Genomic DNA, 14,285 nt, shown 5'->3' on the forward strand with positions numbered 1-14,285 from the left:
GGAGACACTTGTCAGAGGTTAATTTAAGAAGGAGAGCGAGGCGGGAGGAGGAGGGGAAAGAACACGATAAATAACACCCCATCCTCAATAAACTGGGACAGAAATAGACCCGTGAACCCAAGAGACCTGTCATGGAACTCAGTGCTGGAGGCCTAACAGTGGACGCACAGTTGGAACTCAGTGCTGGAGCCCTTACAGTTGAACTCAGGACTGAAGGCCTTACAGTGGACGCACAGTTGGACTCAGGACTGAAGGCCTTAAAGTTGAACTCAGGACTGAAGGCCTTAAAGTTGAACTCAGGACTGAAGGCCTTACAGTTGAACTCAGGACTGAAGGCCTTACAGTTGAACTCAGGACTGAAGGCCTTACAGTTGAACTCAGGACTGAAGGCCTTACAGTTGAACTCAGGACTGAAGCCCATACAGTGGACGGACAGTTGGAACTCATACAGTTGACGCACAGTTGGCAGTACTGTAAAGGCTCACACACAGCTAACAGACACAACGGAGCCAGAGCCGGCTTGGCACGACAACACAATAAACAGAATGAACAACCTGAAAGCCCTCTTTGCTCAAATGCATTAGGGCTAGGGCTGAACGATTAATTGCATTTGCGATTTAATCGCGATATGATAGAACGCGATTTTCTAACCGCAACGTTCGCGATTAAAAAACGTGGTCACAAAATTTTTTTAAAAAAATAATAATTTTAATAATTTTTTTAAGATGGTACATTTTGCACACAGTGTTTAAAAAGTGCATGCCTAGTGTTTATACTTAAAATTACTGCACCGATTTGTTGTTCTTGTTTCTGTAATGAGCAGTTAAATAAAAATGTAAAATGTGGGAAAGAATATTTTACACTAAATGTATCTAATATTGTGTTGGTCATATTTAAATCATTCATTACGTTTTGTTGGGGAAAAAAAGAGGATAAAAAAAAAAATCGCATATCGAATCGCAATCGCAATATTTTGGTAAAAAATCGCAATTAGATTATTTTCCCAAATCGTTCAGCCCTAATTAGGGCCAGACCTAGAGCAGCTGAATTCAGAGGCGAATGAAAACAAACAGTCCTGTGTGCCTTGGTCCTGTGTGGCAGACCAAAGCTCAACAATGCTCTTGTACCTCCAAGAACTGGGCGTTGATCTTGAACTCAGGCACAGGGCGTCCCTGCTCGACAGCGGCCTGCTTCCTCTGCTCCACGCCCTGGAAGAGGTGGGTGACTGCCCGTGGGATGATGCCCTTCTCCTCGTCCATGATGTTGACATCGAAGCCCGTGCCCATGGTGTACGTCTTCCCAGAGCCCGTCTGTGTGATGAGACACACACACACGAACACACACACACACGAACAGACAGACACACACACACACACACACACACACACACACACAAACAGACACACACATGAACAGACACACACATGAACAGACACACACACACACACACACACACACACACACACACACGAACGCACACAAACAGAGAGGAGTTCAAACTGGATCTTATTTCCACATGCTAGTCTAGTCTAGTCTAGTGCAGAACCAGGTGGTGTGGTTGGGTGAAAAATCATCAGCGCGCTGAGTACCTGCTGACACACATTTCAGTAATACTGGTATAATCGTAATCTACATTTACATTTAGTCATTTAGCAGACGCTTTTATCCAAAGCGATTTACATATGTGTGACTTACAATGTATACACATTTTACATTTACACTGGTGGCACACTGCACATCAGGAGCAATTAGGGGTTCAGTGTCTTGCTCAAGGACGCTTCGACAGGGAATCGAACTAGCAACCTTCTGATTACTAAACGACTTCTCTACCTCCTGTACCACTGTCGCCCAATCTAGCACAGTGTTATGAGGTATACAAGTTATTACAGATAATGAGCCAAAAAAGGACATTATGTGAGGTGTACCCCTTCAGAAACCTACTAAGAGAGTGGACAAAGTTCAAGCCTAAAAGACAACAATCAGGCAGACAAAGCCATGACAGTGAAAGTGAGGATTCTCCAGAGGTGGCATTGGCACTCATGGCCTGGGGGCGGAGGTCAGAGAGCGGAGCTGCTACAAAGCCGGGATTAGCACACGGAAGAGGACAGGGAGGAGCGGGGCTGGTGTGGAATGGCCTCGCTGGGGAGAGCAGAGCAGAGCAGAGCAGAGCAAGAGCAGCTCCTGGGATGTAGGTCATCACTGATTTCTACCGCATGGTGGAGGGGGGGATGAAGTATGAAATATACATGGATGCAAACGAAAGGGTGCTCTTAATGCTTCCGGAAGGTTCCCTTCACTACAGCTCCGCCTACCACTCCACCATAATTAAATCCCTCCGAGTGAGCCTCACAGACTGGTTGTCATGGCAACTTCAGTGAATGGGGGGGAAAGTAAGGAAAGGGAGCTGGAGCCAAACTTGTCATCCTCTGTGAGAGGATCTTTAAAGAGAGACAGCGTAAGCCAGACAGACAGAGAGAGAGAGAGAGAGAGAGAGAGAGCGAGAGGGAGAGAGAGAGAGAGAGAGAGAGAGAGAGAGACAGAGAGAGACAGACAGAGAGAGAGAGAGAGAGAGAGAGAGACAGTGTAAGCCAGACAGAGAGAGAGAGAGAGAGAGGGCAAATGAAAAGTGGAAAGGCAGGATGCTTGGAGGAGAGAGTAATCAGCAGGATTTGACAGGGAAATGGAGGGAGAGGCTCATCTGTGTAAACACATGGGATTACAGACTGCCACTGCTGAGTCAGCTGGAAGAGACAGACGCTTGTCCCCCTGTGTACAGCTCATCACACAAACCCCACATCACTCCTTCTGTGTACAGTACAGCCCATCACACAAACCCCACATCACTCCTTCTGTGTACAGCCCATCACACAAACCTACAACACTCTTTCATCATTGTACAGCCCATCACACAAACCTACAACACTCTTTCATCATTGTACAGCCCATCACACAAACCTACAACACTCTTTCATCATTGTACAGCCCATCACACAAACCCCACATCACTCCTTCATCTGTGTTGCGCTGCATTAGCTTTCTGAGTACATTTAAGAAAATGGGAGAACAGGACCTTTGGTGAAGAATTAGAATTTGACCAGGATTTGCTGAAGAGGTAAATGTGTTTGCTATAAATTGCGGTTGAAATAGGGCACAAAGAAGTGTGTGCACATGTTGTGCTCTGAGCCTTCCTCAGCCTTCCTGCTCACTCACCTGTCCATAGGCAAATATGGTGGCATTGTAGCCCTCGAAGCAGCCCTCAATCAGCTTCTCGGTGCAGTTGCCATAGATGTTGTCCTGTTGGGAGTCCATGTCGAACACATAGTCGTATGTGAAGGCCTTATCCTTTCCCAGCATGACCATGGGCTCTCCCGGGCTCACGAACGTGCAGATGTGACACCCCTCGATCTTCTCTCGGGGCAGCTGTGGACGAATCCTAACAGAGAAGAGACGGAAAAATGTGTTACTTAAAATTGTGTTGGCGTCTGGGCCTGCACATTCACAAGTGAAACTCAGTTGTCAGAAACTGAATGGTGTGGGTGCTGGTGAGGTAGTGCTACTGCTTCCTCAAGCCCTCTTTCAAACTGAGGCCCTCGTTAGCATCTACGCACCACAGCCAGGTTTGTTACAGAAAGGTTGTAAACTTATTAGCAATGAGAGATTCAAATCCAAAAAGCATTTTTAAATATGATTAATGTGAGTTTTTGTTTGTGTTAAGTAGTTAGTATAATTAATGTCTAGTCATTCTTCAACAGGTGATTCTTCTGGGGCTGAATTTTTCAGTTCAGACAGACAAACTAAAAACCTACAGGTGTACATTTCAAGGACTCAGATACAGATTCAGATCAGAAAATACCTTTATCTACAGATGCCTCTGTTTCAGTGCATACTCTCTGTACTGCATGAAGGTTAAGTCATAAATCTGGCTCAATCTAAGAGCAAATAAAGTGTTGAAAATAGAAAATCGAGGGGGGGGGGGGGGGCACGGTGGCGCAAGCCGATAAAGCCCCCCACTTACGGGCTACATTGCCCGAGGGGACACAGGTTCAAGTCTGGCCTGATGTAATTTCCCAATCCTCTCCCCACCTCTTCTCCACCTCGCTTCCTGTCATATCTTCAACTGTCCTATCCAAATAAAGGCATAAAAAGCCCAAAAATAAATAAAATTAAAAAAAAAGAAAATAGAAAATCAGCCCATAATGGAAGTAAAGCAGTGGCCAAGAGAGCCACCTGACTGGGCCTCCATCGGCCTCTCCCAGGGTGCATAACATAACGGCAGCTTTGTTTCCGCTCTGGGCAGAGAGGACAATCAGGGCCGGGAGGAGAACAACAGTGCTTCCATTGTGTCTGTGGGTGACACAGGACCTGGGCACTGGCACAGTTTCGCACTGGACCGAGAAAAGAGGGAGGGAGAGGGAGAGAGATCAAGCTTGAAGAAAGAAGGGATGAAGGGATATGAGAGGACAGACAGAGAAGAGTACAGGCTCTATGTGCACTTCTTTGCCCTGCACTAAAAGATGCAAAGTCTAGGCTAAGGGATGTTCTCTACAGACAGAACAAGTGCCAATCCTCCACTGACATCTGAACAAAACTAGCTAACCTGGCAGCTTTGGTTCTGAACTCCAAACTGGACTGAACTGTAGGTCACTTCTGAAAATGTCTGTGAAACGGATACAGGTCATGGTAAAATAATACTGACATTCAAAATGGGATAAGAACCCTAAGCATTTCATGTAAAGAGAGATGTTGAGGTTAGAAGGTCTTACTGGCTATCTGCAGCTTTGGGACACTTCACAAACCACATCTTAAAGCAACACTATGCAACAATTTGACACTTGTTGAGGTATGGTTTTACAGGCAACTAGTTTTGGTACCATCCTCAAATTCATTTTGATAGCATATGGTCATGTAAAAGACAGATGAACACTTGTGTCTTTCCCACTAGCCATCCAGGATATGCACCATGTAGTTCTATGTTCCAGGCTGGAACACCCTGCAAAAATGGTAGAAAAGCTTTCACAGCATGATATTGCCAGCTACACTGCCAAAAGACACCAGTTAGTGTGTTGGCAAGATAATATCAGTGCCAACTGGTCTGTTGATGGTGTTTGCATGCCTTTTAGGTAGTTAGCTTGCTAGTTTTCGAACAAAACTACCTATTGCTGCTTTAAAAGGGCAGACATAACCATAGTGCATTTCAGGCTTAAGATTCATACTCATTTTGGGTCATGATCCTTCCTGGCGTTATAGAGACAACCAAGGATCACACTGAATCCTTCTTGCATTATGTGAAACAGATGGAACAAAACCACTCCATTAGCGCATGGTTTCTTTTTATCTCCATTTCAGCCTGTTTCCTCTCTGGTTGTCTGTGTAATCCTGCTCTGTTCTAGAGCTTATCCCAAAATCCTGATTAGCCCTCTTCTCTCTCACATCTAAGTGAATTTGCTCTCCATCGCTCCTGAAGAACAGGCTGAGGCGTGCAGGGCGGAACCTGAGACTTTAGCATCATGAGCAGGTACAATGCCATGAAGCAAGGAAGACAGCCACAGAGCTGTCAGGTGTCACATCATCACTTGGCAAGACCAACGAGCACTGGCCTGAAGGACACCTCACATGTGAAACATTTCATGTTTAAAGAGGCATTCTAAAGTTTTAGTGTAAATCTAGCTGACTACCCCAGATAGCAGAAGGCCAGTGGACAACTGTCTGCCCACTGGGGGCAAAGCTGGCGCTCTGCTGGCCTTTGCTCATCTGTTTATGGGCAGACAAACCCGTGAGTTACAGACTAATGGCCCACCGTTTTGCCACTTGCTTTAAAAAAATGTATTTTCTTTGTTCATTTATACGTCTTCATTCATTTTCACCAACCCATCACATTTGTATAGGTGTTATAGATGTTATAATTGTTTGTAGACTATCCTAAGGCTATGGCTATGACTATGCTAAGGATATTCCAGGAATTGATAACATTTTATTTTCTTAATATACACACCCGGTTAAACTCAAGCTGGTGGTGGTCAGAGAGCAGACCAGAAGTGGCACGCCACCATTGGTGTGTGTGTGTGTGTGTGTGTGTGTGTGTGTGTGTGTCTCTCTGTGTGTGTGTGTGTGTGTGTGTGTGTGTGTCTCTCTCTCTGTGTGTGTGTGTGTGTGTGTGTATGTGTGTGTCTCTCTCTCTGTGTGTGTGTGTGTGTGTGTGTGCCAATCAAAATCCACTCGTGGACCGATGATATATGTTTGCTGTCTGGGTAGCTAAAAGCCAACAAACTTGTCTTGCGAACACCACCACCACCACCACCACGGTTGGTACTGATGAAGGGTAGCAAGCTTGCCAACTGGTGTATTTGGGTTGTGGACCCCCTCGAAAACGAGATGGTACATCTCAAGGGGTTATTCCAAATAAAGAGAATTTCCAACAACTAAAGTCGGGGGTGTTCAGGATGTTCTGTGGGTCTCTGAGTACAAACCAAAAGAGTGAATAGCCTGGGCAGCTCATGGGTGTTTAGTTCTCCTCCATATGAACATATACCAGGAAAATGGATTTGAGAATGCAGCTACTTACAAATAGAACTCAAAATCCGGCGCAAAACACAGCTGCATAGTTGGAGCAGTGCGGTTGTCTTTTTGGCACCGGTCTAGAGAGTCTCCTGATTGGAGTGAATAATGTTTGAGGGGATGTGAGTGTGGGGTAAAAAATTAGGATAAAACAATAAAATTGCATATTAAATCGCAATCGCAATATTGGGGGGGGGAAAATCGCAATTAGATTATTTCCCCAAATCGTTCAGCCCTACTTCATATGACACAAACCTAAGGAACCAATCCCATCAACTTGCCTGGCAGAAGGAAGCGGTGACATCAGTATACATGTACATACAGTATGATGTATCTTATGATGAACTAGATGGCTTTCTTCAGAGACTTTCTATGGAGTTCAAAACATTACTCCCTCACGGCACATCGATCTAGCCAAGGCAGAGCTGGCGACGGGACTAAAAGTTTATCTAGCATTAACACACATTGTTAGGTAGTCAAGCCGACGGCCCACACACAGAGTCAGGACTAATCTGCATACTCTGTGAATACTAAATGAGGCAAAGGTGTAGAGCTGCATCCAAGTCATTTTAAGGCCACGAAGGGATTTTTTTTCTTTAAAAAAATAAATATGTAATTTTAAATATGTGATTTTGAGGAACAGAGATGAGTTTTTAGCGGTTTAATCAATGCCCGGAGAGGGACTTTAATCTTTTGCAAATGCAAATAAAATACAAATATCAAATAAATAATAAAAGGATGCAAATTTATATTGCATTTAAACAGCTTGGGCTTTTTGTATTCTATTTGATCTGGCTGAATGGAGTTTTTCTCTGGGCATCGTGCGGGCCAACTGGCAGATTGTTGAGGTCCTTCTTCACTGGACTAATGTGATGAATAGTACAGGAGCACACTGAGGCGTTCCCCTCCCCTCAGGCTCAACACTGAACTGAGACCTGTGCAGTGCCCCCAGTGCAGTGGTGCTGTTGTTGTTGCTTTAACATTTTGATGATTCTCACATGTCTTCAGCACCTGTAAATCAAGAAAAGCATGTCCTATGTTCAGCAGGTACCAACAAGTCCCATACAGGCAAAGTGTTCACTCTTCAGCCTTCAGCGAGACCATTTAAGTAGGGAGAAAGCATTTGGTTCATAGGCGAAGTCAAAGTTACCTTCACCTCAAGGCAAAAATCACAAGCCAAAGGACAGGTTTGAGTTCTCTCTTTATGTCCAACTACTGCTTATGAGACTTGACTACTATTTGGACTGGGGTCAGATGCTAGACACTACATGGAATAATCTGTAGATTCAATATATATATCCCTACAATTACACAGATTAATTCACAGTATACCACAATATCTAGTCAAATCACTTAGTGATTGGAATACAAGCTATGTTAATTGTTTCTTTTCATTAAAAAGTGTAGTTTGCTTGACAATTTACTTCTGTCAAAAAAAATAGTACTGATATACAGTACACAGTAAGACAGTAAGCCATTTAACAGCATGTATAGGCCTATATTCCAGGTATACAGTGCTCTTCTTCACACAGTGCTATGTGGGTAAACAAGTACGCTCCAGTGAGTAGTATGCATTTTCAGTATACTAAAATGGCAAAAACCCAGAGTCAGGGCTCTACTGCGCACTAAATTCAGAGTGATCCACTGTAATCTGCTCTTAATCCCGTGAATGCTGAGTTTGAGGATAAAGTCAGCTGTATGGGGGCTCTAGTCCTGTGGATTTCCTTCAGCTCCTACGTGACCAGCTGAACGCAGAACACGATCAGCATTATATGTCAAAAGATGCAATGGTGAGTTATGAAACATTTCAAATTAGACTGAATCAACATCCATAAAAACCGCTGTCAACACTCATGGGGCGCTGGGGCCACCACTACTCAAGCTGACCGAGGAGTCTCACACCTCTGTGTCAACAACAGCCATGACAGGCCAGAGGGTGGCATCCCACACAAAGCAGGCAGCAACTACTGTCTGTGTCTGTGTCTGTGTGTGTGTGTGGGTGTGTGTGTGTGTGTGTGTGTGTGTGTGTGTGTGTGTGTGTGGTGTGTGTGTGTGTGGGTGTGTGTCTGTGGGTGTGTGTGTGTGTGTGTCTGCATGTGTGTATGTGTGTGTGTGTGTGTGTGTGTGTCTGTGTGTGTGCGTGTGTGTGTCTGCGTGTGTGTGTGTGTGTGTGTGTGTGTGTGTGTGTCTGTGTGTGTGCGTGTGTGTGTCTGCGTGTGTGTATGTGTGTGTGTGTCTGCATGTGTGTATGTGTGTGTGTGTGTGTGTGTGTGTCTGTGTGTGTGCGTGTGTGTGTCTGCGTGTGTGTGTGTGTGTGTGTGTGTGTGTCTGTGTGTGTGCGTGTGTGTGTCTGCGTGTGTGTATGTGTGTGTGTGTCTGCGTGTGTGTGTGTGTGTGTGGGTGTGTCTGCGTGTGTGTGTGTGTGCGTGTCTGCGTGTGTGTGTGTGTCTGCGTGTATGTGTGTGTCTGCGTGTGTGTGTGTGTGTGTGTCTGTGATAAGTGTTAAGATGAGGCATGGCAGTCAAAAGAGGTAATAACAACCTACAGCAAGTTGTGAATACTCCAATATCCACAATACTTCAAAAAATACAAAAGTGCATGGCCTCTTAGGAAGCACTTTGCCTTATGCAACCTTTGCTAGTATTGGATTACACTCAGGAATGGTAACAGATGACCAGTGCATGCCAGTGAACTCCTCCCGCCAGGGGTCATAAGGGCAGCCTGTTAAACGCGTAGTGTTCGGGCGTGCATTGCGGGAGCAGAAGGGGTGCCGGTGTGTACACTGTTCAAGTGTTTGGGTGGGGTCAGGAGTAGTTCAGAGGCACGGAGGTACTGGACTGAAGGGAAGACATACGCTTCTTCTATATGTTCTGGTGCATGGGCATGTCCAGTAGTCAGAAAGGATTATTGGTGCCGACCTGCCCACCATCCAGGACCTGTACACATCCAGAGCAAGGAAACGGGCAGGGAAAATCATTGCAGACCCCTCGCACCCTGGACATAATCTGTTCCAGCTCCTCCCCTCTGGCAGGCGCTACAGAACTATGTACACAAAAACCACCAGACACAGGAACAGTTTTTTCCCCCTTGCCGTCACTCTAGTGAACAGTTGACACAGATTATTATATTTTATTATTATATTATATTTATTTATTATCCTAAACTGTTGCATGCATATTTTTCAGTTTAAGTACATTGAGAGCAATTAAACCCAGGAAAAATTCCTTGTATGTGGAAATGTACTTGGCCAATAAAGATGATTCTGATTCTGATTCTGATTCATTAACATGTGATAATGCTGTTTGACTTCAATCCACCTTAGATGCACACTGCACCCCATTCAAAGCAGGAGCAGGGAGATGAGAACTCCAAGGGAGAGGATGGGTGGGGCATGCCTGCCTGCCAGCCAGCTACTGTATAATTATCCTGATCTGTTTAGCATAGACTGTTTGCTCACTGTAAGCGTAGCACATGAAGCATTGACATGCTGGGATTTATCTGCCCCCCTTTTAAGAACATGACAGAAAAATGAGTGTGTGTGTGTGTGGTCGACAGCCCCCACAGCTGCATATGTTTCACACTGTTCGGGATTCAACGCTCAAAACATGCCTACTGCACTGGAGTCAACTCAGAGGCCCTGCGTGCTCCTCCAGGAGGGGTTGATGTCTATTTTAGCACTGCCTCAGACTAACTGTGGTGTGCTATGCTTAGGTCTCGGTTAGAAGAAAACACAACGGGAAAAAATACACAGAAAAAGGATATTCTATATAGGACACTTTTAGGATATAGGATATATTTGTATACAGAACGATTTCCACCACTAACATATTTCAGTGCAAGCATAGATACGGTTACACATAATAATCATTACCAGAGCAGGAGGAACTTTTAACTGTTTTATGTTTAAACTGCTCCTGAAGTCAGATTAAGTCTTTCACAGAGTATTTTTTAAGAGTCAGTAAACTCTTAAAAATGCTGTTGATTTTCATCCCTAGCACTGGGTTGATGCTGTTGAGTTACTGAATCATAACTATATACAGTTAATGTAACATACAGTACATTTGGAATACCCCATGGATTAACTTAGTAACTACAATTTTAAGTTATGTGAATAAAAAGGAGACGTGGTTGCTGAAGAAACGTATTTTATATCCAATTGAAATCCCTGATCTAGTCAGCCCTGAGGAGGATGCCTTGCCAAAGCAGACGCCAGTTGTCCTTGGAGACGCTGACTCATGCGGTAATGGCCACAGCAGGCCTGTCACCACAGTAAAACTGCACTGTCACCGCGTTGGCACTGGTCAGCTAAAAACATGAGCACCTCCATCGCTGACACAGAGGCATTATTATTATTAGTATTATTATTATTATTATTATTATTATTATTATTATTATATATCATTTGATGGCCACATATCTACTGTATACTACCAAACTAGAATTCTGAATGGTGTGTTCATGAAGGCTTTTGTTTTTCAATCCATTCATTGTAGCATTTTCTTGGATCTTAAACATTGACTAAGTACTTAATGACCTCATCCAGCTGGTTCAACCAGTACTGTCAATCTCGTTACGCCAGCCCTATGCTAAAGCAAATCTGAAAACACTGTCAACCTCGCATATGTTTCTCAACAGTAGAAGGCTATACAATTGCAATCTTTCATGTCAAATCATCTTGTCTTTTCATTTGACTATCATTGTTTGTTCAATGAGTATTAAGTATGTGCCAAGAAAGTTAAATATAGCATAATTTCAGACACAGATCAGAATTGTAAGCATTCAGTTAAAAGAACACAACACTTCATTCTTCTACAGGAAGATACACAGTCAGAACCACACACTCAACATGCAGAACTTGCTACTAAGTGAGACAAACCAGGTGATGAGCCTAGCTTGAGGACTGTGAGCTAGAGGACTATGAGCTTGATGACTATGATCTTGAGGACTATGTGTTGACAGCTAGTAAGAAGCTGTGAGACACACAGCTAGGTCAAATGTGCAGCAGTGATACTCTGCGAAGCCATTTGTTAATGAGACTGCTATGGCCCTGTAGTCAAAACTGCAGGACACACAAGGAAAACACTACTAAGATACTACTGATTGAATAAGTTGAAAAATGTGCTGAAACACAATTTATTTTTGTATTTAAAAGCTACATTATGGAGGATTAAAGCCTCTTTCTTTACCTTAACATGGACACGTTTCCAATAGCTTCCAACAGCCTGAAGACAGGACAGACTCAATGGACAGACTGAGTAACACTACAGATATTCCCTTCTGAGGTTTCTCTGTGAGTCTCTCCATCTAGCCAGTCTGGCCTCAAAAGGCAGCGCTCAGGACACTAGGCCTAATTTAGGGTGAACTCCATGTGTGTGTCTCTGTGTGTGTGTGTGTGTGTGTGTGTGTGTGTGTGTCTCTGTGTGTGTGTGTGTGTGTGTGTGTGTGTGTGTCTCTCTGTGTGTGTGTGTGGACACGGGTCATCAGCTGGACAGTGGAGGCAAATAGAGGCATCTATTCAATCATCAATTTGCCTATGAAGCAAAAATATTTCTGTAAGTGAATTCCAAATTCTGCTGCTGCTGCACAAAGGAGGACACATTCTTTGTTTCATAAACCTGTATTGATATGTGTGTGTGTGTGTGTGTGTGTGTGTCTCTCTGTGTGTGTGTGTCTGTATTGATATAGGGGGGGGGAGGCAGAGAGATCCCTCTGTGCCTTAACCTCAATGCAATGAATGTGTGTTTACATTAGCAGACATCCCAACCTGCAAAAAGTCATTTCAGGGAGGTATCCCCCCCTAGATTCCGGGAGATTTTAAGTAATTTGCGGGCATCAGGGAGTCGCTATCAATATGCGGGAGACTCCCGGAACATCCGGGAGACTTGGGATGTCTGCATTAGGCAGTTTCTGTGTCCCAATTCCACACCCCAAAGGTCTGACACAGAGTAAACTGAAGGTTTGGGGAAACTATGAACCGTGCAATATCAGCAGGTGGTCTTTTTCCTTTGGAATTGGTTCACAATGGTGATTCTGCATGCAAAAGGTACTATGATACGCCAACTTAAGGACATTTCATAAAATACACCCCAGTGACCACAAGAACTTAATTCATTTGAACATTTAGACAGTGTGAGCCTTTAAACCGGTTGAATGTTCCTGACAAGGTCGATAAAGCTTTCCTTTCATTGATTACCCGCCGTTCAACCCCCCTGCTTTGAAATCAAGCGTCCACATTTGCTACACTGACCTAAATACTACGCAAAGACAAAACTGAAAGAAAGAAATACTCAATTTCGGCACTCAGTGATTACAAAGGCCCATGATGTGTAGCCTATTTGTTGCTGCGTGGCGTTATCAGCACGGTGGGGCACTTGGCTAGGCCTGAGCTGTGTGCGGAGGGGCACGGTGATTGATCGATATCATCTTTCCATCTAGACACTCCCTGACCGTATGACACCTGCGCTGGCACTAACGTGATCAACATAAACAACACATGCTCGTGACCATGCCAACGTTTATCGCTTGGATTTGGGCTGAAAACGAGATGTCCTCGAGGAACACGATGGCAAAAAATAAAGAGCACCGTGCACTACCAATAGTAGGAGAAGACGAAAAATATTAGAAGGCTTTTCTACATTTAAATCAGTGTAACGTCTACTGAGGGTTGGAGCAGCAGACGCAGACCTGCTTTTGAATAAATAGTCCCTTGGTATTCACAGACATGCGTGTTTTGTGGCGGCAGGTAGAGGCAGGCCAAGTTAGTCTCTGAAATATGGTAGCTTACGTTGCAGCATCACTGAACAAGGGTGATGCCAGCACCTTACCGTAGGGCCACGCGAACCGAGCTCTCGTCTTGTCCCGTTGTCATGATGTTTCCGTGTATTATTGTTTCGCAGAGGAAAAATGGAGCAGTCTAGACCCGCGAGTGGTGCGCTTCCCAGCCGTCAAGGAGGCGAGAGTGCGCAGTTTCTAAAACAGTGAGAGGGCAATCAACAGCCCCAACTCACCTCTGTTTTACCCCATACATGCTGGAAAAAACTATACGACTGCGTTAAAAGAATAGACGGCTGTACTCCCGTGCAGTGGTGCATAATTTGGTGATCCCTTTCGCCTCCATTCTCGACTTGCGGAATGCCTGGTGGTGGCGTGCCGTATCATTTCATTTCATTTCAGCATGGTGTGTGGACTGGACACGGGGACCACAGGCAACTCCTCACATTAACTGGGCATACGTTTCACTGGCTAGAGCAACTGAGCCGCAATGCATCACAAGACCACGCCCTCCGCGCCGGAACACTCTCATGGTTCGGAGTTGACATCACTATGCGATGAAACTGTTTTATTCATGGCCTAGTTAGTTAGAATAGCCTTCACTATTTTGACAAGAGACATTAGATTAAATATTGCGTTGCATTAGGCGGTTCCAGGGATACCCGGCCTGCGGTGTAGGGTCAAATCTTTACATAGGTGGGGGGTGTATGGGTGAAACACACGTCATGCAAAATAGACGTGGTGGTCTAGACAAAGTGGAATGGAGATTCATTCCTAATTTATTTATTTTCGTTCTGCTTATCTCTGTACAGCATAACAATTGCAATTGAAGGCCTTAGAACAAGGCAAAGTAGAATAGCAGTGCTCAGGTATCATATGGTACGTGCGCCCTCGTGTGGGCGTTCTATGATGTTCAAAGTTTGCCTAGTTTGTCTAAATGTGTAGTTTGACAGACTAAT

At 44.5% G+C, this 14,285-nt stretch overlaps 1 protein-coding gene across 1 annotated transcript in view; it reads right to left on the reverse strand.

The window, feature by feature from the left end:
- kif21a (kinesin family member 21A) overlaps positions 1–13,853 on the reverse strand; it is a 53,879-nt gene extending 40,026 nt beyond the window's left edge. Inside the window, 3 exon segments of the mRNA XM_031564008.1 lie at positions 1,128–1,310; positions 3,211–3,433; positions 13,380–13,853. Coding sequence (XP_031419868.1) covers positions 1,128–1,310; positions 3,211–3,433; positions 13,380–13,423 — 450 coding nt within the window. The 5' untranslated portion in view covers positions 13,424–13,853.
- Between the last annotated feature and the right edge of the window lie 432 nt (positions 13,854–14,285).

Source organism: Clupea harengus, chromosome 3 (assembly GCF_900700415.2).
Source record: "Clupea harengus chromosome 3, Ch_v2.0.2, whole genome shotgun sequence".
Lineage (NCBI taxonomy): Eukaryota > Metazoa > Chordata > Actinopteri > Clupeiformes > Clupeidae > Clupea > Clupea harengus.